This window comes from Gossypium arboreum, chromosome 10 (genome assembly GCF_025698485.1).
Source record: "Gossypium arboreum isolate Shixiya-1 chromosome 10, ASM2569848v2, whole genome shotgun sequence".
NCBI classification, from domain to species: domain Eukaryota; kingdom Viridiplantae; phylum Streptophyta; class Magnoliopsida; order Malvales; family Malvaceae; genus Gossypium; species Gossypium arboreum.
Window position 1 is genome coordinate 40,316,695 of NC_069079.1, and position 22,356 is coordinate 40,339,050.

Consider the following 22,356-nt stretch of genomic DNA (forward strand, 5'->3'; position numbering starts at 1 on the left):
GACTACATCCACAATTCTATTTGCAACTACCTCTTTATGATATAATACTTCCAATCAATATGTTTTGTCCTCTTGTGGTTTCTCATCTCTTTGGTTTTAGCTATTGCCACACTGTTATCACAATACAGTGTAATAGCTTTTCCCATACCAGGAATGACTTCAAGATCTGTAAGGAACTTCTGAAGACATATTGCTTATTTGGTAGCCTTAGAAGTAGCCACGTGTTTGGTAATTCAGGTCGGGTTGAAGGCATTACACAGGTATTATATACCAGTTGATGTTTTAAAGTCTTAGTAAGACAATCTATTAGAATAAATGAAAGTAATGCATGTCTAAAGCATGGTAGATCCATTGGTTCCAAAGGTGGAATTTCTCAAAAATAAATAAGAAATTAAAATGGTAATTTAGTGGAGGCAAGTTCTTAAGAAAAGATCCAAGTTATAACTAATCATTAAAACTTCAGAAGAGATTCAAGTACCTGAAGATGGAAATAGTAAAAAAAAAAAGATCTCAATAAGTTATGTCGAGAAAATATGAAACTAAAATAAATGTTGTCGATAATGCTTTTGCATGTAATATTATTTCAAATAATGAAAGAAAAATGAGGACCTTTAATAAATTTGTCGAGAAATATTAACATAGATTAGATTGGCCAAAATGGAAAGACACAATTCAACTAGAATGCACTTTCGAATCATGAAGTTTTTGGACTAGTATTCCAAACATCTAAAGGTACAAAGCCAGAATGGTACAAATGAGTAGTTTTCTGATAAAGAAATAAGCAAAATGAAAATTTTCACTATGTTCTGGCATTGATTATGAAAAAATATAATATTTTTATGTGGATGTAATAATCTTTAAATATCTTATTAGTCGAACAATTCATGAGAATTTGATATGCTTCTAATTGTTGTTATTATAGCATTTTATGCGAATCATTATGTAGTGAAGTTTTTATGTTAAAATCCTTAAAAGATTTAGAACACTAGAAGCAAATAAAAATTCCAAAGAAATTGTTCAATACACTTGAGTAAATTTTTATATGAACTAGAATTTTTGAACATATGTATTTTTTTATAAAATGATCATGATCAAAGTTTGCTATAATTATTGTTGAACTTCCCGAAGAGATCAAAATATATTTTCATAAATTTTGTTTTTGCTCATGAGTACTTTTAGAAAAATAATGATATGAACATTTAACAAATATACTTAAGTGATCATTTGAAAACTAGTATTCAAGAATGAAATACGAGAATCTAAGATATTATATGATGTTATCATGAAGGGAATAAATACATAATTGAGGTTTTGCCCCACTAGATTTTTCGAATAAGGTTTTTAATGAGGCAATATGTTATGTGTGTTATAAATATATATTCTCTTTTCCTTCACTAAGAATTTTTTCACAAGGTTTTTATCTTAATAAGATTTTAATGTGACATATTATCTTTTGATAGACATCTAATGGAGAGTGTCATAAATATTTTATTATTATAAAGTGGATATCCATTAGAATAAGAAATTTAATATACTTTAGGACTCCGATGTCCATTAGGAGTAAAATTTTATTTCATTTATATTTCTTATGCCTATAAATATAAAATTTGGAGAAGCATTATAAATATTCATAATGATAAATAAAATACTTATTTCTCTCATAATCTCCTCCAATTCCTTGTTTCTTTACTTTCTTGGGTAAAATACAAAAATGGTGTCTAAACTATTGACTTTGTTCTCTTTTGGTCACTTAACTATTAATTTTTTCGATTTCATCACTAAACTTTTTGAAATTAAATATCTTAGTCACTCTCCCGCTAGTTGTCATTAGATGATTGACGAAAAAATGGCGTGAATTTTTTATTGGTTTAATAAAAATTTAATCCTTTAATATTTACACATTCTATTAATTTGATCCTAAATATTAAAAAATCAACAAATTTAACCTCTAATGTTTACAAAATTTATCTTTTAAGTTCAATATTTAGAAAAGCAAATTACTAAACTAATTTCATAAAAACTTTGATATATAAAAATATTATTTTATTTAATATAATAATTAAAACTCGTTACCAAATCACTATATAATTACATTTTCCCTAAATTTTTATTTAAAACATTTTAAAATTAAATTATAAACTTCAATTTTGACATTTTATTTTTAATTTTGTTAAATTTATTAATCACAATTACATCTTCATTTCATAATTTGGTATACTTTTTAACTCTGTTAAGAGTAAACATAAATCATACTTTTATACATCATAATTTTTTTTTCATCAAATACTAAATTAATTCCTTGGATGCAGGCCATAGCTACAATCTCAGTTTATTTGAAAAGACGGCAGTGGAAATCAAAACGTCTCTTACGGGCCGAGTAAATCCGTGGAGACTTTGCACAGTTACGCAGGCTGTAAATTGTAATCTTTTCTACTGGTTACACTTTACAGTCAAATGGGCAACTTCTTTGTGTTGCAAGGTGAAAGAATGCATACTCGAGCCGACATCACTTTCCATCTTCGACACTCTCAGCTTGACCTTTTGGGTGCTAACCTATGGCAGAATTATTAGTTAATCCTTACATTTATTAGTACTTTAACATATATTAGTTAAGTTTGAGAAAGCTATGGAATGCATGCATGCTTTCTGACATGGGAAGTGAGCTACGGAGTAATATTCGTACCTAGTGGTGAAGACAGCTACACAATAACAATCCAGAAGAGCAAGAAGGTGGGTTGTTCAGAGTAAAAATGCTAAATTTATTGATCTTTTTTAAAATATTGTTGAATAAATTTGTTGATTTTTTTATATATATATATTTAACATCCAATTGATAAAATTATTGGAAAATATGTGATGCTTAAATTTTTATAGAGTTAAATTTATTATTAAACTAATAAAATAACTCACATCAACTCCCCATCACTTATCTAACTACGATTAAGGGTGAGTGAATAAAATATTTAATTTCAAAAAATTTAATGACTAAATTAATAATTAAATAATTAAAATAGAAGAAAATCAATAGTTTAATAATTATTTTTGTACTTTACCCTTCTTTCTAAAACATTTTGAATTTGTTTAGCAGAATTTCGTTGTTGGATTCTAAATCCAAAAGATTTGGGCTTTATCACTCATCGATTAATGCAATTTAGCCCAAAAACAATTTGGGTTTCTTACATAAATAATCATTAAAAAAAAAAAAAGGAAAGAATCTAACAATTCCAGGCTCCGTAAAAGGTATGGAAGTCGCATAAACTTTCATTAAAAAAAAAAAAGACCCCCGAAAAAGACTGCTTCGCTTTCTCGAATTTTCCTTCTCCGTTTATCCCTTTCTCTAAATTTTCTTCCGACAGAAATCAATTTTGTTTTCCCCTTTTTCTTCGGGGTAAAAAGAACCTTTCTCATATAAATCATTGATTAGCTCGAATTTCGATCCATTATGGTACGTTTCTCTATTACCCTTCTCTAATATTTGATCTAATGAATCAGTTGTATGATTTTTCTTCTCTTTTTGTATTTCATTTCGATGAATTATTGTTAAATACAGACAATTATAATGGAACAGAATGTTAAAAATGCTCTTTCTGAATGTTTGTTTGGATGTTTTTAGTTTGCTTGTAAACTTTTAGGTAATTCAGATTCATGATTCAACAATAACTTGGTTAGTAATTTCCTGATAATCTGCTACAGAATTTATGGATGTTATTGTCTTGGACATAATCTTGTTTCAAGTTAAAATGATCTGGTTCAACTTTTTGCTCTTTTTTAGTATCAGGATGAATTTCGGTTTTTGATTTTGGAAGCGAGTGATATAATTCGAAAGAGTAGGCCAGTTTACAGTGTGTAGTCGAGCTCAAATCATTCAAAACTCGATCTGAAATGCAAGGCTTGAAGCTCAACTTGAGTTTGATTGAATTTTGCTTTTATAACTGAAGCAATTTGAGATAATAGTCGAACTGGATGAGCTTACTCAATTAAAGTAAAATATAAACTCAGTTTCTATACTCAAGTTTGGATTTGAATTGAAACATTTAATAGTAATTAAAAAGAAAAGGCTCGATTAAGCTCTTAAACTACTTGAGTCAAATACTCAAATTCAGCTCTTTCACTAGCTCGAGATTTGGTCAAGCTGAAATCAAGTTTTTTCAAGCTGAGGCCAAATAGCTTTTGTAATACGAGTGTTTCTTTTGCTCTCTTAGATCTACTAAGGTTGGAGCTTAGTTTTTAGTGCTCTTAAAACCCAAAACTTGAGTGATTTTGCTTGTTGTGTATGTCAATTCTTGCTTCAATGTCTCTATCTATCTTTCCTTTCTTAATTTTGATGTTATAGGGTGTAACTGTTTTTGTTTGCTATAGTTTGTCATAGGCATCAGCTTCCTTAGTTTTGGACTCTATATTCATTTTATTTTTAAGAATCCAAATGGATCTCAATTCCCAATTGAATCTAGTTACATTAGGTTTTAAATAGGTTTAATGCTTAGTTTTCCCAAACCACCAAATCCGGCATTAAAGTGAGTTGTTGTTAGAATGATTGGGGTAGCATCATTATTCTATCAAGCCATACAACTTCATTGCTAGTTAGAGCAGTGATATTTCTTCAATTATAGGTGATGCAAGTCACGAATGTGTTCAACCTGAAAGTGATCGAAGGACAAAATAGAGGTAACAATATCTTACATTGAGCCACAGACATGCAACTTTCAATTGAAAGAATCAGTTCCAGATAAAATTAAATTCTAAACAAGGTTTTAGGAAGTTTGCAGTAAGCTTTATTGAGCTGTTTTGTGGTTCTTTCTCTGTGTTCTGGTTCTATTTAAGTGTTGTCTGGTGTCTTGATTTTAAGAATTCTGGGATTTGAAATACTGTCTTCTTGCTTGATAAAACTATTCAGGGAAGAGTGAATGTTGCAATGGGTGAGTGTAAAATAGTTAAACTTTACATTTTATTCAGGGAAGAGTGAATGTTGCAATGGGTGAGTGTAAAATAGTTAAACTTTACATTTTCTTTTTAGGCTTTTTTCCTTTGTATTATCATTCTTCTTTGCTTATCTGTATATCTTTAAATGTAGGCTGCGAAGATTCTTGCCAACTTAATTGTAATGGGCTCAGGTATATTGGCTCGGGCCGTTGTTCAGGCATACCGTCAAGCACTTTCAAGTTAGTTCTTTACTGCAGTACTATTATTCCATGTACATAATGTTAACTTTGCTTGAACATTAGGAGCTTGCTTTTAAAAATGGAGCAATTGTATGGTATAATCATCCAAGCAGACTCTGCTTATTGTGAAAAGGGTTTGTTTGTTATTGCTGCTTGCTTGTTGCTGTTGATTTGTGTAGTGCAAATGGACTTTCTAGTTTCTTCAACCGTAGTGCCTTTTATATTGAGGTTGCAGCAGTTGTGGCTCTTGCAATAATAGAGTTTTGAGGTCACGGTAGTGTAAAGAGACAGGGATCAACTAGTAAAATGTGCAAAATAGAAGCTTAGAAAGATAAGACGACAACCTCGCTAGGGCTTGTCAAACTCACATGGGGTTGGGCAATAACAACAGAACATACCTGGGACTCTGATCCCAAGTAAAACATCCATTGTAAAACTAATGGTCAATAGGTGAAGGGACTCAACTTTAATATGAGTCCACAGGAAACCTTATTTAACAGATGTGGGATAACACCACTTAACACTAGTGAGCTAATTGTCTTTGATGTTGATTTGCTCATGGTGATGTCTTCGTTAAAGAAGTCCCATGAGGAAAATTGGTTTAGGATCAACATTCTATTGTTAATTTTAACAAATAACAGCAAGCTTGTTTACTCTCGTGTTTGCTTTATATGCATCAATCTTCTGAATAGTAAGTTTGTTGTAGATGCCGCCAAATCTGGTGTTACCCATGAGACACTACAAAACGCAGTCCGTAGAGGTGGCAAAGTCATGACCGAGCAAGAGGCCAGGCTGATTCTTGGTGTAAGCGAGGAGACTGCTTGGGAGGAGATATTAAAGGCAAGTTTGTGTAACTCTTTTATTAACATTTTCTGTTATGCCCGTCTCGAGCGAGTTTTGAACTTCTCCCATTACTTAATTGCAGAAGTATGAAATTTTATTTGAGAAGAATGCCAAGAATGGGAGCTTCTACCTTCAGTCAAAGGTTCATAGGGCTAAGGAGTGCTTAGAATCTGTCTATCAAGGCAAAGCAGAGGGCAGTCCTCCGAGTTGAGAACTCATCAAGGTTAGCTCATTGTACATTGGGATGCCTGCCTGAATACTAATTCTAGTCTAACGCAAGTACTTGCTGCAATTTTGTGTCCTCAGTTCTCAATGTTGAATTGGTTGAGTGGTTGCAAATAATAATTTAAGGTTTCTTAAACTAATCTGTTTCCTGTGGTCGTTGCCATGCCGCTTGTTAGATGAATACAGAGTAGATTACTTCAATCTTAAAATACAAGTCTATGTTATTCAGACTCGAATGTATATACGTGTTTGATATGGATATACATTAGACATGTGCTGAACACTAGTACTTCAAGAAAAATCAAGAACATGAAGAGTAAAAATATGAGAAACTACAAGTATATAAATAATAGCTAAGCCAGTTTAGTTTGAGTGAATTATTTGTGTGTTCAACTGTCGTCTATGATTTTCCAGTATCTTTCAATTGATTCTTTAAACATTTATTTCACCCTTAATTAGTCGGAATGTTTATTAGTTTAAATGTGCCAAAGGTGGTTGTATTTTAATGAAATTTTAATTTTAATCCCGCACAAGACATTGAGCATTTGTACTAATTTCGATTTTTCGGTCTTAGTTCTACTGATGGAGGAATTATAAAAATGGCATAATTGACTCTTTCTTTTTCTTTGCAGAAGTGCTTGATTTTTTAAATAATAATAATAATAAAAGTTTTTCATATTTTCAATAAAAAGAAATCTTTAAATTTTATAAAAGAAAAATTCCAAGATTATGAAAAAAAATAGTCTTTAAAACTTCAAAAATTTTAAATTAAATTTAAAAAAAAATAAGTTCTACAAATTCTAAAAAAATGACCAATACTCGTGAGGATGAAGGACGGGAGTCGCAAAGAAAAAAGAACTTATAGCAGGTATGCTATGCCAAAAATACAAACTATTCTGCTTGATCATTCAAAGAGGCACTACCTTTTAGTTATAAGTGCTTAATTCCAAACACTTTCTTAATCCTCAAAAATATTGTTATCATGAATCAGAATTTTAATATTTTTGATGTGTAGGATCCATAAATGGCAAGCACAGAGCATACCATATTGCAATTCATTATTAACTCATTCACTGGACTTTTGAGAAGAAGAAGATCTACAGAAACAAAAAATTTAAAAAGCCTGGATAGTAAAACACACTGATATTTTTATTAAGAGAAAACTCGATGATCTTACAAGCCATGCTCCCTTCGCCTTTTATAGCCGAAGGAAAGTATGAGCTGGACGATTACAACAGTACATAAAGAACAGTAAAGAGTAATAAACAGTAGAAAAAGTAATAAACAGTACACATCAGTACACTCTATTATTTATGATAAGAAAAAGTAAAGATTCCCATAAAAAGTTCTTTCAGCTATTGAAATTTGAATGGAGAAGTAGAGCACTATCCATAAAATCTTCACTGTGATCAGTCATTTCATCCATTTCATGCTTATCTTCTTTATCATGAATTTTCAACTTTGAAAGATTGATTTGACTGCAATGCCACGGGTAGTCTTGGGACCATTCTGATGGGTCTGGAATAGCTTAATAATACTCTTGGATGGCTTTTAAGATTTTTTTGTGATAAGGTTTATGTTGTGTTGGCCATGTGTCCTATGGTGCTGTAATGTCTGGAGGAGGTCATATCTCAAATGGAATGATTCTATTGAGCTGACAGAAGAATTTTTGTAATCCCCTATACTGGATACCATAATTTTGAATGTCATCAGTGATAATCTTGTGAACCCACGAAGTAAGAAAAGATCCAAGTTGGGTTGCTCTTCCACATTGTATAAAAATTTGGGGTTTATAGAAAATTATAATCATATAACTTCCATAATTTCCCTTAGTTTGAAGACAATGTTGGTTAATAATTTCCAACCATTGTGGTAAAGGATGGAACCAACTTAAAAATGTAAAGAAATTTTGGTGTTCTGGTTTAATATTTCCTCTGATGGCCTTTGTTAAGTAATAGAGAAGGTCAGGTATATTGAACTGTATTGCAACATGATGAAGATGGGTGAGGTACCACAAAAACCATTTTAGTTCATCTGGTTGTTTGAAAAACTCAAACTTAATTGGGTGTATGAATGGATACTCTGGATGCACACCCTAATGTTTAAGAATGAATCCCCCAAAAATTTTAAAAACTTGAATCTGGTATTCAAACATTATGTCATTGGCTTTTTGATAGAATATTTTCTTTTCAACAAGGGTATAGACTTCTGGTGGAAATTCTAGGTTGAGGTTGAGAGTAACAGAATAAGAGGTAGGAGAGGTTGAAGATGAGGAATATGGCCTATACATCATGATTGGTTTGGGCCAAAAAAACTCTTTTGTAGTAAGAATTTTAGGTTTGGGCCTTGAAAGAAAATTAGCAAGAACATTGTCTTTTCCTTTGATGTGTTTGGTATCAAAAAAAAATTGTGAAAACCATTCAGCCCATCTGAGGAGTTGGGGGTGTGGAACTGTCTTCTGTTTGAATTTGAGCATTTGAGGGAAATAAGACATATCCATTTCTACAAGAATATGATATCCTGCAAGATAAAATTCAAATTTGGAAATACCTTTTTTTATCGCCAATATTTCCTTGAAAGTGGAATGATAATGCATCTCTGCGTCTAAAAATCTTCCACTTTTGTATCTACAAAGATGTCTTTTTATTTCTTTTTCTTCTAGTAATACTGCACCCCAGTATTTATCATTAGCGTCTGTCTGTAGAATTTTTTTTTTATCAGAAAGAATTTGAAGTGGAGGCAATTCTTGTAACAGCTCTTCCAATCTTTTCACAGCCTTTGTTTGTTTGGAGGACCATTCAGAAGGATTCTTCTTGAGCATTTTTCTTAAGGGGTTATTATACTTAGAAATTTTAGGAATAAAATCTCTAAGATAATTAACAATCCTTAAGAATTGTTGTATCTATTTTGTGGACAGGTTTTCATCTGGAAACTTGAGAAATTCTTGTGATATGTGTGGCTTTGGAGAGTATTTTCCTTATTTAATCTTCATACCCCAAAATTCAATTTTTGGTCTATTGATCTGCATCTTTTTTCCTGAGAGCATAATCCCATAGTTGAAAACTAGGGACTTGAATTCATCTAACAATTGAGTATGAGACTCTTCATTCTGGCTGTAAAGCAAGATGTCATATATGTAAATTAAAGCATTTTCCATTAAAAGCTGGAAAATCTTTATCATTGCTTTCTGGAACAAAGAGGGAGCGGTTTTCAATCCAAAAGGCATAACTTTCCATTGAAAATGTTTGTTAGAATGCATAACTTCATGTACTCCTGTCACTCATCTTTTGATGGCTATTAAGACCATCGTAAAAAGTCTCCAACTAAATGCAATGTGGAATACCATGGTGAGGGCGCTTTCTCAATAACTTTTTGAACCGCTCTCATGCCTCATATAAAGATTCATCATCAAGTTATTGAAATGTAGTTATCTCATTTTGAAGCTTGGCATTCTTACTAGAAGGAAAATATTTCATCAAGAATCGTTTAGCCAATTCTTGCCATGTGGTTACTGAGTTAAATGGTAAAGAATTCAATCATGCTCGTGCTCTTCCCTCAACGAGTATAGGAACAACTTCAATCGTAAAGCATCTTCGATCATTAAGGAGTCACTTACTTTCCTAAATAAGCGAAGATGCAAATGTGGATCTTTAGTAGGCATCTTACTAAATTGGCCCACAGTTTGCAGCATCTAGAACATTATTTGCTTTAATTCAAATTGTGGTCTTCAATTTCGGGTCTCACAATTCCTGGATTAAGTTCATTGAAAAGGTACAACATATTGGCGTATGGCATGACCTCTATCATCAACAAGAAGCCAATGAAAGTAGATGTCTAGTAGAAACAATTTAGATGTAAACTTGTTAGAGTTATGTGACTCAAATTACTGTTAAATAAAATAAGAGATTACTTGCAAGTCAAGTTAAACAAAATATATTTTCTTTCTAGAAGATTTAATATTTATTAGTATAATATATATTTATCATTTATTAGTATACTTTATTTGACCTACGAAATTACCTTATAAATAAACTATTTTACAACATTAAAAAACACATTCATTAAAAAGATTAGAACTCATAACACTTTTGGAGAATTTTGTATTTATGTTTTGAGGGTTCTTTGTTTTTCGAGTTTCAGGGTTTAGTTTTATCTGCATCTTTTGTATTCTTTGTTCTTTTGCCATTATAGTAAAATTATATTTGCCCGTGATTTTTTATCCTCTTTGGACGAGTTTTTTTACGTTAAATTTATGTGTTCAATTTCTCAATTTCTTTCACTATTTTTTACTTGTTCGTTGCTTAATCGGGTCGATCTCTAACAAAACTAGTTTATTTTTCTTTTTTACCAAAAAAATTAAACCGATTAAAAGAAATAACACAATAAAACATTAGGTATGTGAACGATTTATGCATTAACTTTCCTTTTAACAATTTGGAATGATTTATCATCTTAATAGCTCAACTTAAAATGATTTTTCAAATGCTCTTGTGGATGAATAGGATCTAAATTTAATTATTTAATTCACTTTATAAATGTATAAATGAATCTAGAGAATGTATAATAATTGTTGTTAAAAAATTTACGAATTGCAATGTTAGATTTTTTAGGGCTCAAAACAAGGTGATATTATTTCTTTTTTGAAAAAGTCCAAATTTACTGAACACTGCCGAACCGAATCAAACTGCAATTATTGATTTTGGATATTTTGATTTGTATTCCATATGATTGAAAATTGAATAGAGTGATTCGGTTAAATTTTTAGATAAAAATTGAATCAACCCGAATACACCCCTTGCACCAGCGACTAGCCAATGCACAATGTTTTTGCTGATGTGATCGAAATTAGGTAAAACGGAACTGGTTTGATTGATACGGATTGAAATTTTAGCTGATGCAAACAAGAGAGCTGATTGCACTGATTTATTACTGGAACGATACACACCAACCAAAACGACTGGAACTGGTGTAGAACTGACATTGATTTAAGTTGCTCCTCATATGTTATGAGCTTGTTGAATCTACTCTCCAGATTTGGGAGTTTGTTTATGGAAAATAAAAGGGTAAACTATAAAAGGGTCACTCAATTATGCTTTTTATTCTATTTTGGTCACTCAATTATTTATTATTTTTGAATTAGTCACTAAATTTTTTAAAATTAAATATTTTAGTCACTCTGAGCTGATATGGACCTTTTTTTATTGGTTTAGTAACAAAATTAGCCCTCTGATTGTTACACATGTTATCAGTTTGATCGTAAATATAAAAAAATTCAACAAAATTAGCCCTCAATGTTAACAAAAATTTTCATTTTAGTTCTAATTTTAAAAAATTCAATTAATTTGGCTGTCAACATTTACAAAATTATTAATTTAGTCCTAACTCTAAAAATTTAAAAATTATTTTTAGCTCTTTATAAACTATTGACTAACTAATGATCCCAACAGGGCTGGACCAGGCAATTTTTTTAAAAATAAAATGTTTTGATACCATTTTTTTATTAGATTTGCTTAATGATTTATCTCTGAGCTTGTGTTTTAATGTATATTTACACATATGTTGAGATTACAATATAGAAGAAAAAAGAAGGAACAAATTTTCCTTTAATAAGTTATTAAATTAAGAAGATAGAAAATTGGAGAAATAACCTTACAGCGGTGAAAGGGAATTAGTATAGAGGCAATAGAATGAGACTAGCAGTGATAAATTTTAGAGATTTTTTTAATTTAATTAACATTAAATATGTATAAAGGGTAATTTCGTAAATATCTTGGAGTGAGGTGGGGTGATTTCATTCTAAACTCAACCTTGACCCGACTAGACTATTTCTAAAAATTAGCCCGCCCCAACCCTCGACTCCAAGTAAAAAACTTGTTCAGGTAATAATGCAGCCGATTATTCTAAATAAATTTAAAATCAATTAGTTTGGTCCAATGTGAAGCCTAAATTATAGCAAAAGAAATTGTTGCGAGTGACTTGAAAAAGGGTATTCTTTTTTTTATTTTAATACATTACATGGTTTAGTCGATGGGTTATGAAAGGATAAAATGAATGTTTTTAAATTTTAAAATTAAGACTAAATTGATAGATTTGTAAATATTGAGAGTCAAATTTATTGATTTTTAGAAATAACACTAAATTAACAAATTTTGTAAATATTGAGGGCTAAATGTATTGATTTTTTATATTTAAGATCAAATTGATAAAATATGTAAACATTATAAGGTTACTTTTATTACTAGACTAATAAAAAAACTATATTAACTAAGAAGGATTAAAATATTTAATTTGAAAAATTTAGTGACTAAATTGAAAATTTTAATAATTAGATAACCAAAATAGAAAAAAAACATAGTTGGATGACTATTTTTATATTTACCCAAAAATCTAAATATTAGATAAAAATAATACACTTAAATGCTATATTAATTTTATAACATAATAATAAAAAACAAAACCCTTAATATTCTGCGTGTAAGTTGCGCTGTCTTATTTTATTCCATTCTTTCTTTTCTCTCTAAATCTAAAAAAAAAAAAAAAAAAAGTAAAAATAATAAAAAGAAACAAAACCGATCAAATCAAAACGAAGCTGTATTCATAAATTTTCTCTCATTTTCTCACACTTTCTCATTTGTTTACCGCTATATTTCTTTAAGCACCAAAATTTGCATTTCGTGGGAGGAAGAACCCTTCGCGCTTTTTCCTCTCTCCCCCACCCCACTCCTCCTCTCTCTATCTCTCTGTCTCTCTCTCTCTCTCTCTCTCTCTTTCATTTTTCTTCTAGCACCGACGATCAATTTTGCATCAGATCTGCGGTTTCAATTTTGATTCAATCAGGTTCTGGCTTTGTTTATCTTGTTTATTATATTCGTTCTTTCTTTTTTCTCACATTCAGATCTGCTTCATTTATTTATTACATTATTGATTTGGAGTTCCGTTTGGTTTTTTTTTTTTTTTTTTAAATTTTAGACTTCTATTTTTTAAACTTCCTCCGTGTTTAGCTCAATTCTCATTTTGATTATGTTTTCCTCTTCTTTAAATTGATAATGGTTGTAAAGGTTTCTCGTTTCTCTTTCTGGTTGAATGATTTGAGTTTTGTTTCTAATTATTGTAAGTTACACTTAAATATATATATACATATATTTATTTATTTATTTTGTTTTTGCTTGCAAAGATTCTTATTGCGCGATTGCAAGATTTAGGGATCTGTTAAAAATATTTTTTGAAATTTTAGAATTTTTATCCCGATTATCTTCTTTACTTGCCTCTAAATGACCTTTTTTTTTTCTTTGAATTCTTTTAATAATAAATTTTGTTCATGTGCATCTAATTTTATTCCATTGTGATCTTGAAAATGGTTCAAGATCTGATCTTTCTTTCTGTTGTTTTTGTCTCTAATGCGACAGGGCTGCTTCATTGTGAACGCAGGCAACGATGAAGAAGGCCTTAGGCCAAACTGTTAGAGACCTGTAAGTTCGTTATTAGATACAAATTCCCTCTATCTAATTAACATTTTTGAATTGTTTGAATATTTAACAGTATAAAGCAATCTCTTCGTAACAAAATTATACTCTGAAGAATGATCCTTGCGAGTTTGGTCTTTTGTGAATATATATTTCTTGTATTCGTGCGTCTTGGTATTTGCTATATAACCAGTGCTAAATGATTTATTATTCTTTGTTCCTGCAGTAAGAGAGGAGTTAATAAGAAAGTTCTTAAAGTTCCTGGAATAGAGCAGAAGGTAAGAATATTGTTAGAAAGTTCACTGAGCATACGAGTACCTAATAATCAATTGTTGCATAATTGTAAGCATCTATGGTTGTTTCTTGTAGAATTAGGTTTCCCTTTGGCTAGGGGTTTAATAGACTATCTAGATATTGTTCAGTCGATATGATATGTTTTCTGAGATATTAAACTATGAATGTGATTTTTAGATTGATTGGCATCATAGTTGCCAAAAAGTAAGGGACTTTAACTATTATCTATTAAAATGCTGTTATGATTTCGTAATGTTGCATACCCTTGTATGGAAGAGAAGTGGGAAATGGGATTATAAGTGGAATCCAGCTTTATTTTTTTGGTGAAGTTGTGGAGGTCCAGAGGGTTAATGCTCATGTTTACATTATGGTGAGGTGGCAATGACTGGAAAAATGCTGTTGTTTTCAGAAAGAGAAACTGTAGCTTGATTTATTTTTTGTTGATTTACTACCAGTCAGAGGCCTCTGCTTATTCGCCTTCTCAACGAAGCGCTACTAGAACTGGAGAATTTTGAAATGTGGTTATATGATTTGGAAAACAAGCTTACTTATATTCGGTGTTGAGCTTCCTGTCACTTCCCATTACATGGCCTGCTTGAGCCTCTTAAGTGAACGTTTGGATGGAAGGGTACTAAGAGGACTGATTCTTTCATTTGCTCTAGGACCCAAATTTTCTATGTAAACTACTTCTGAAGTTAGGCTAACTTCTAATGCTGGTTGTGCTGAATCTTGATAGAATATAGTGGATCCAACTCTTCCATTTTATTTTTCATTTGGTAAGAGGAGATTGTCCTTAAATTTATAAAGTAAAAATAGTTATTTAACAACAGCAATCACTATGCAACAACATAAGAATATCACCTGGAATACAATTGAAACTTTGTTTATCTACTTGAATTAGTAATACATTTTTAACTTGTCTTTAGGTTCTTGATGCCACCAGCAATGAGCCCTGGGGTCCTCATGGGTCACTTCTTGCAGATATTGCAATGGCTACTAGAAACTAGTAAGCTTGAGAGAAATTATGTTTGATTTTCATTACTTATTTGTCACAGCTAAATTTATTTTGCAAATCTCCATGCAGTCATGAATACCAGATAATCATGGCAGTAATCTGGAAACGTATGAGTGACACTGGAAAGAATTGGCGTCATGTCTACAAGGTCAGCATTATGTTGAAGGGTTAATTGTATTAGTGTCAGTTTGTTCTCTCTACAACCGAAAAAAGTGTTCCTCTAAATACTTATGTAATTGTAAAAGTTTTATCCTTTCTCTAAATCTCCTTCAATTCTGCATGGTCATTGTGTTGGGGTGTGGTACATTTTTTGTGCACTATATTTTGCTTTGTGTTTTCTGTATATATTTTACTTTTCCTCCAATTCCTCCCGACATTAAAATATATCATTGTACTAAGGTATGTTCTTTATTGAGCCTCAGGGTCTGACTGTTTTGGAGTACCTTGTTGCCCATGGATCAGAGCGTGTCATAGATGACATAAGAGAACACGCATATCAAATATCAGTAATTGCTGTTTCTTATGACATTATTTTATGCAGTGTTGATAACTCTATCTGCGGCTCACTGTGTTTAAAACTTTTGGTCTAATTAATATTCCATCTCATGTTACAGAGTTTGTCCGACTTTCAGTACATTGATTCCAGTGGAAGGGACCAGGGTAGCAATATTCGAAAAAAATCTCAGAGCCTTGTGGTTCTTGTAAATGATAAAGAAAGGATAATTGAAGTAAGACAGAAGGCTGCAGCCAACAAGGACAAGTGAGTCTGCAAAAATGGCTTTATGTTTTAATCTCCTTGCTGTTTTCAACATATGACCAGCATGTACAAAATTGATGAGCATGCATAATTTCATCATGAAATTATGATGAGTACTTGTGTGTTAGAGCATAGATGCTTTCAACATGACAAGTATGTGTGAAAGAGCATGCCCATATGCATACCTTTTATTTTGCAAAATTGACTTGAGAATTATTAAAATTGTTTTTTCTCCTAAGCTGCTGGTATATTTTCGCCATTTATGGCCGTTTCTTGAGATTTTACTTGTTCACCCATTTAGTGGTGAAAATAAAATAATTAGTCTAGTCTTGCCAAATCTACCATGATATGGACATGGTGGACTATCTCTGGTTTCCCATTAAAATTTTGAATTTATTTTCTGCAGCCATGGTCCTATATCTTTACTCTAATAGATAATATAGGTAGCATATGGTATTAAGCTTATATAAATGATATTAAGCCTTTTCTAATTGAGTTCCATTTCTCTAAGTTCTAATGACATTTCTTGCGTACGATTACAGGTATCCGTGTGATTTAATTTCTTGTCTCGAATATTTTGCCTTGGAAATTCATTTTAGAATATGAGAATATAAATCAATGGATATGTAGAATTCTTCCGTAATGTATAACTGTTTGTTTTACAGGTTTCGGAGCACATCAACAGGTGGAATGAATAGGGCAGGTTCGGGGGGACAGGGGGACAGATATGATTATGATTATCAATATGGTTATAGAGATGATGATCGGTATGGTAGATATCCAGATTCAAACAGTCGTGATGGAGATCGCTACAGCAGAGATAATGAAGACCGCTATGGCAGGGATGGTTACAGGGATGATGACTACAAAGGTAGAAGTACAAGTGTTGATGGTGATCAATATGGCACCAGAAGTAGGAGCTCTGATAGAGACCATGCTTTTGATGATGATGGTGATTCATCACGGTATGCTTTTATTTCCTTTTGATACCTTTATATGGCTATGTTCTTTTTAAGAGGCATATTAATATTGTTGATTCGATTTTTTTTCTTGATTATTTGTTGAAGTAAATATCTTTCTTGTTCTGGATTGCAATTTAGATGGTGAAAGTTGAATATTTAATAAGTTCTTTTGCACGAGATTAGGTAATTTACTGCATACATGGTGCATTAATTAGTAATTTTCTGCATAAAGTTTCTTTCTTCATGAGCTTTTGGGTGTTGGTTCAGTCATTGATGTTCAATTTAGTAATTTTCATGATCCCCCCCCCCCCTCTGAATCTTAAGTATGGTGCCTTTACCTTCATGGATGCTTGGCATGAAGAATGTAATTAACTGTCGTCTTTGCAGGGGCAGCAATGCTAGAGCTGATGATTATTCTCAGGATGGAAGGTAACCCTGAGTGGGTGCATTCTTAACCTGTCTTAGTTGATCAATTTTTTTAACAACAATTATTGCTTTCTAAATTTTCTAAAAATTAAGTTTCTATAGACGGCATGAGCAGAAGTTCTCTGAACAAAATAATGGTGCTCCTCCTAGTTATGAAGCAGTAAATGAATCTCATAGTCCTGTCCATAGTGAAAGGTATTATTTTGTACCTTAAATGTTTGGAGACATGTTGCTTGCTGTTGTATTTTTCTGTGCACTGAAAAGATCATTGATGATAGGGATGGAGAAATTTCAGTAGCAGCTGCTCCCAGGTCATCTTCTCCTCCTGCTAGCAGTAATCCTAACCTAGCAACGTCTGATTTTGGTAATTTAGCATCTCCTTCAAATAAAAATGTGGAGGCTTTCAATGCATTTGATCCACGTGTTTCAGTTTCAGGTACTATATTTGTAATATATACACCATCATTTGTATGTTCCAGTGGTGTTTCCTTGATCATGGTTGTCTTTATGCTCATCCAATAAGAACTTAGTTGATGTGGTGACGTTTTGCTTGAACAATCACCATGCAAAATGTAAATTTCTGAGTTGTTTAAGTATTTAGTTTGATATCCTATATTGGTTCACATTCCATTCCATTTTTAAATTTTCGTCCATAAAATTTATGTTAGGATGACCCCTTGTTTTCAATTTTGACTTTCCTTTACTCATTTAAAATGAAATTGTACTGATTGGAGTCTAACATGATTGTATTTGTATGAACTAAATCTCCTTGTGTTTGAGGAACTAAATTGGGTTCTTTTTTATGCTATTGCATTTATCCCTTTTAACCGGGAACTTACTTTTTATCTTCTGCTCATCTGTTTCAGCTGCCTCTGCCAGTGCTCCTGTTTCTACACCTGCCCCTGCTCCTCCCACTGCTTCAACCAGTTCTGAAATAGACTTACTCGGTGCACTGTCAGATTCATGGGCGGTTGTGCCAACTCTATCTGAAACCCCTGCTGCTGAGGCTGATGCCCATGCTAAAGGTTCTATGCCCTCCTTTGCTGCTAATCCATCAGCATCTAACTCCGGAAATCAGGTAGATATGATTTGTTTGAGGACCTCTTAAACTCCTTTTTCTTTGCTTCATATACAAGGATTTCATCCTTCCTGTCTAAAATATGCCTGTTGGTGATGCCATGAATGCAGATGTGCTGTTCTATTGTAGCCTTATCTGTTGTATTCAATTCTTGTATCTTTAATTAGTCAGCATGTAAAACAGCATGTGTAGTTAATATTGGAGCTACTTTGTGAATTGTTGATATCATCTGTATATTTACTATAGAAGGATAACATAAAAAGGTTTTACGGTGAATTTAAAAAGGTATATAAAGGTGAAATCTTATTTTGAATTATATCACTTAACTGATTATGAAAATAATCATCTTCTAGATTTTGCTCTAATTCATCCCTCTATCCTATCCATCCCCTTTATTTTGCCTCTAAACGTTGTCTTCATTCTTTGATTCCAGTGGACATCAATGTGCTCTGAATATTTGTTGTAATTCTGTTGTTAGGGAATAAGTTTTGTTCTTGATACAGGGTTTTGATGATCCATTTGGTGATGGTCCTTTTAAGGCTTTCCCTTCAGGGGATGCTGCCTCAGCTCAGCAACAAATATTGACTCCGGCGACTACTTTCCAGGCTACAATGAGCCAAAATATGGAAGCAGTTCAGCCACCTTCTGTAAAATCTGAGATTGTCACAGGCTTCGACTTCGGGGAATCATTCTCTGCCTACTCCACTCTCAATGCCTCAAACAGTCAACCTTCATCAGGAAATTTCCAGTTTTTGCATCAAGAATTGTCAGATCCAAATCAGGAAGATGATATATTGGCAGAAATCCTTCCACCCTCTGGACCTGCAAATGATGCAGCTTTACATACAGTCTTTTCAGCACCATCCAGCCAATCTGCACTACCTGTAGCTACTTATGGCCAGCATGCACAACCAGGTGCTAATATGTACCAACCCGCGCAGCCAAGTGCGAATCCATATGGCCAGCTTGCTCAGCCCAGTGCTAATCCATATGGCCAAAATGGGCAACCAAGTGCTAATCCCTATGGCCAGCCTGAGCAGCCCAATGCTAATCCATATGGCCAAAATGGGCAACCAAGTGCTAATCCCTATGGCCAGCCTGTGCAGCCCAGTACTAACCCATATGGCCAAAATGGGCACTCAAGTGCTAATCCCTATGGCCAGCCTGTGCAGCCCAGTGCTAACCCATACAGCCAAAACGGGCAGCCAAGTGCTAATCTCTATGGCCTGCCTGCGCCACCCAGTGCAAACCCATATGGCCAGTCAAGTGCTAATCCCTATGGCCAGCCAACACAACCAAATGCTGATCCTTATGGTCAATCTGCACAACCAAATGCTAATCCGTATAGTCAACCAGCACAAGCAAATGCTAATCCATACAGCCAACCTGTACAGGTACATGCTAATCCATATGACCAACCTGCTCAGCCAAGTGCTAATCCATACAACCAACCTGCTCAGCCGAATGCTAATCCATACAGCCAGCCTACACAGCCTAATGCTAATCCATATGGCCAACCTGTTCAGCCAAGTGCTAATCCATATGCCCAACCCACACAGTCTGTGTCTGCAGCCCCTCAAATTCCAGGATCTGCTGCTCAGAGCAGCAATGGGAGCTTAATGATAGGTTCTAATGGTCCTGTCAGTTCACAAATGGCTGCTCAACCTCCAACTCCTGCTGCACCAGCTACTCAGTTTAACACTGGAAACTTTATTTCAAAGCAGGGTTCTGCTGTGCCAGTTGAGTCGCAGAGTGCTCCTCAAACCACAAACGATTCAGGTGCACATAATAACAGTGATGTCCTGGGAGGCTTCTTTTCACAACCAGGATCGAATGCTTCAGTGGCACCACAGACTGTTCCTCCCTCATCAACAGGAGCACTTGCTATAGTTCCGCAACCATCGAAGGATAAATTTGAGCCCAAGTCAGCAGTTTGGGCTGATACATTGAGCAGAGGACTGGTCAATTTGAATATATCTGGACGTAAGTACTTGCCTTTCCCATCGAAAATATGCCCATTCCACAAGAATTAACTTTAATTTATTTTCTATATGCACAGCTAAAACAAACCCACTGTCTGATATTGGAGTTGACTTTGATGCTATTAATCGGAAGGAAAAGAGGTTGGAAAAGCCTGCCCCAACTGCAATAACGTCTACTGTCACAATGGGTAAAGCTATGGGATCTGGTTCTGGAATTGGCCGTGCTGGTGCTAGTGTTCTCAGAGCTCCAGCAAATCCTATGGTGGGTTCCGGCATGGGTATGGGAATGGGTGGTGGTCCTGTTGGAGGTGTTGGCATGGGAGGCTATGTTGGTATGAATCAACAACCTATGGGCATGGGAATGGGGATGAACATGGGCATGAACCCAGGCATGGGGATGAACAACATGGGCATGAATCCAGGCATGGGGATGAGCAATATGGGCATAAATCCAGGCATGGGGATGAGCAATATGGGCATGAATCCAGGCATGGGGATGAGCAATATGGGCATGAATCCAGGCATGGGGATGAGTAATATGGGCATGAATAAAGGCATGGGGATGAACATGGGCATGAATCCAGGCATGGGGATGAACAACATGGGCATGAATCCAGGCATGGAGATGAACAATATGGGCATGAGCGCAGGCATGGGGATGAACATGGGAATGGGGCAGGCAACCCACATGCAATCTCAAAGTGGGATGCCTGGCGGTTACAACCCTATGATGGGTTCCAGTGGCTACTCTCAACAGCAACATGGTGGTGGTGGTGGTTACCGATGAGAAATCATTGTCAAGTAGAGTAACGGAAGTTACATCCCTGCTTGTGATGCAAGATTAAAAGAGGTTGAAATAGCAAGACCCAGGTGTCGCCATCGAATTCCAGAGTTTAGTGGCAGCGGCCTGATGATGCGATCCATGTTTATTCACGTCTATTATTTCTCATACCAGCATAAGCTATTACTCTGTTTTGGCCACAAGAGTCTCGGTTCATTGCTGGTTTGAGTTTCAAGTGTTGTGAAAATTGTGTAGCAGTGAAAGACAACCACAGCAAGGTCCAGGTTGCCTTTTCTTTTCTCTTATTCTTCCATTATATATTTGTTGAGCATTTGTTGTATGTGGGCTACATCATAGAACAATAAATATAATCTCCTTTGTTCTTTTTGCGTTCATTTTATCATAACCGACTCCTGTAACCAACATGGGTATGGTTTGTCATTTTCAAGTTTTTCCATATTTTTAAGGACTACCGGGGGGCTACTTAAAGAGCACAGATACCAGAGTATTTACAGGGAAGGTGAAACAATTCCCTTTCTAAAAAATCCAAGCAACCACCTACAAGGTCGGAGTAATTTGGTAGCAGGAGAATGCTTGCTTAATCACTTCTAATGTTGGATTTTGACCTAATTTTGTTCTTTTTTGTTGCGCTAAAATGTTATCTTTTTCATATAAAACGCAACCTATATATAGCATGACATGTATCAAGCTTCCTAAGAAGTAGTGCGACCAAACTAATAAGGAAATGACTAAATTCTGGTAGGGTCAAAGGAAAGAGAAAGGAAGAATTCATTGGAAGAAGTGGGAAGTCCTAACTAGTGTAAAAGTGGATAGTGACTTAGGTTTTAAAGATTTGGAGAAGTTTAATGATGTTATGTTGGCAAAGCAGTTTTGGAAGTTATTGAATAAGTCTGAAGCATTATGGGTTAAAGTTCTAAAAATGGCTTTATTTTCTAGATTGTACAACTTTTTTGGCCAATAAAGGTGCTAGGGTTTTTTGGTGTTAGAATAGCTTATTAAGGGGGATGGAGGTTATTAGATAAAAGATTTTATGGCAAGTTAGAAATGGGAAAAATATTTCAATACAGCAGGATAATTGGCTTCTAGATTTAAAAAGGAAGCTTTTGACTCAAATTGTTGTTTCGTGAACATATTTTCCTAAGAAGGTCGCTGAATGGATTTGTAGATAGGAAGGAAATTGGAATGTTAATGCTTTGGGTGGTTGGATTGATGAGGAAGCAAAACAAACAATTAGGAAAATTCCTATTAGCTGGAAAGGAGGGAAAGATAAGTTGATCTGGCATTGTGAAAGGAATGTAATTTATAGTGCTAAGTCTGGATATAGAATGGTGCACAAAAGTCAGTGTCAAT

General features: G+C 33.7%; 2 protein-coding genes and 1 non-coding gene across 7 annotated transcripts; all 3 read left to right on the forward strand.

The window, feature by feature from the left end:
* Window positions 1–3,208: 3,208 nt before the first annotated feature.
* LOC108487282 (mitochondrial import inner membrane translocase subunit PAM16 like 2-like) lies at window positions 3,209–8,027 on the forward strand. 4 transcript variants are annotated; one of them, XM_053020617.1, is made up of 5 exons: window positions 3,209–3,445; window positions 5,072–5,159; window positions 5,866–5,999; window positions 6,085–6,225; window positions 6,860–8,027. In XM_053020617.1, exons 1-4 carry the CDS (start codon window positions 3,443–3,445, stop codon window positions 6,211–6,213), a joined length of 354 nt encoding a protein of 117 aa, XP_052876577.1. In that variant the 5' UTR covers window positions 3,209–3,442; the 3' UTR covers window positions 6,214–6,225; window positions 6,860–8,027. The 4 variants fall into 4 exon arrangements, with proteins under 4 accessions (XP_052876577.1, XP_052876578.1, XP_017647071.1 ...); XM_053020618.1 differs by lacking the exon at window positions 6,860–8,027 and adding an exon at window positions 4,611–4,665 and having other exon boundaries at window positions 6,085–6,604; XM_017791582.2 differs by lacking the exon at window positions 6,860–8,027 and adding an exon at window positions 6,309–6,604.
* Window positions 8,028–9,566: 1,539 nt separating this feature from the next.
* Window positions 9,567–9,673, forward strand: LOC128282930 (small nucleolar RNA R71). Its single transcript, XR_008273280.1, has one exon. It is a non-coding gene; the product is annotated as a small nucleolar RNA R71 (small nucleolar RNA).
* Window positions 9,674–12,700: 3,027 nt separating this feature from the next.
* Window positions 12,701–21,391, forward strand: LOC108489212 (clathrin interactor EPSIN 3). 2 transcript variants are annotated; one of them, XM_017793571.2, is made up of 14 exons: window positions 12,701–13,064; window positions 13,634–13,696; window positions 13,917–13,968; window positions 14,911–14,990; window positions 15,069–15,147; window positions 15,422–15,505; window positions 15,614–15,759; window positions 16,422–16,721; window positions 17,106–17,147; window positions 17,238–17,339; window positions 17,423–17,580; window positions 18,011–18,222; window positions 18,726–20,205; window positions 20,282–21,391. In XM_017793571.2, exons 2-14 carry the CDS (start codon window positions 13,662–13,664, stop codon window positions 20,989–20,991), a joined length of 3,480 nt encoding a protein of 1,159 aa, XP_017649060.1. In that variant the 5' UTR covers window positions 12,701–13,064; window positions 13,634–13,661; the 3' UTR covers window positions 20,992–21,391. The 2 variants fall into 2 exon arrangements, with proteins under 2 accessions (XP_017649060.1, XP_017649061.1); XM_017793572.2 differs by having other exon boundaries at window positions 17,247–17,339.
* Window positions 21,392–22,356: the final 965 nt, after the last annotated feature.

What these genes read in the sequence shown, in the direction of transcription:
- LOC108489212 (XM_017793571.2), top strand. Translation starts at nt 13,662, where the DNA reads ATGAAGAAGGCCTTAGGCCAAACTGTTAGAGACCT. An exon ending in TTCCTGGAATAGAGCAGAAG is followed by an intron (nt 13,969 to 14,910) that starts GTAAGAATATTG and finishes ACTTGTCTTTAG; the next exon opens with GTTCTTGATGCCACCAGCAA. An exon ending in ATTGGCGTCATGTCTACAAG is followed by an intron (nt 15,148 to 15,421) that starts GTCAGCATTATG and finishes ATTGAGCCTCAG; the next exon opens with GGTCTGACTGTTTTGGAGTA.
- LOC108487282 (XM_053020617.1), top strand. An exon ending in ATACCGTCAAGCACTTTCAA is followed by an intron (nt 5,160 to 5,865) that starts GTTAGTTCTTTA and finishes AGTTTGTTGTAG; the next exon opens with ATGCCGCCAAATCTGGTGTT. An exon ending in CTTGGGAGGAGATATTAAAG is followed by an intron (nt 6,000 to 6,084) that starts GCAAGTTTGTGT and finishes ACTTAATTGCAG; the next exon opens with AAGTATGAAATTTTATTTGA.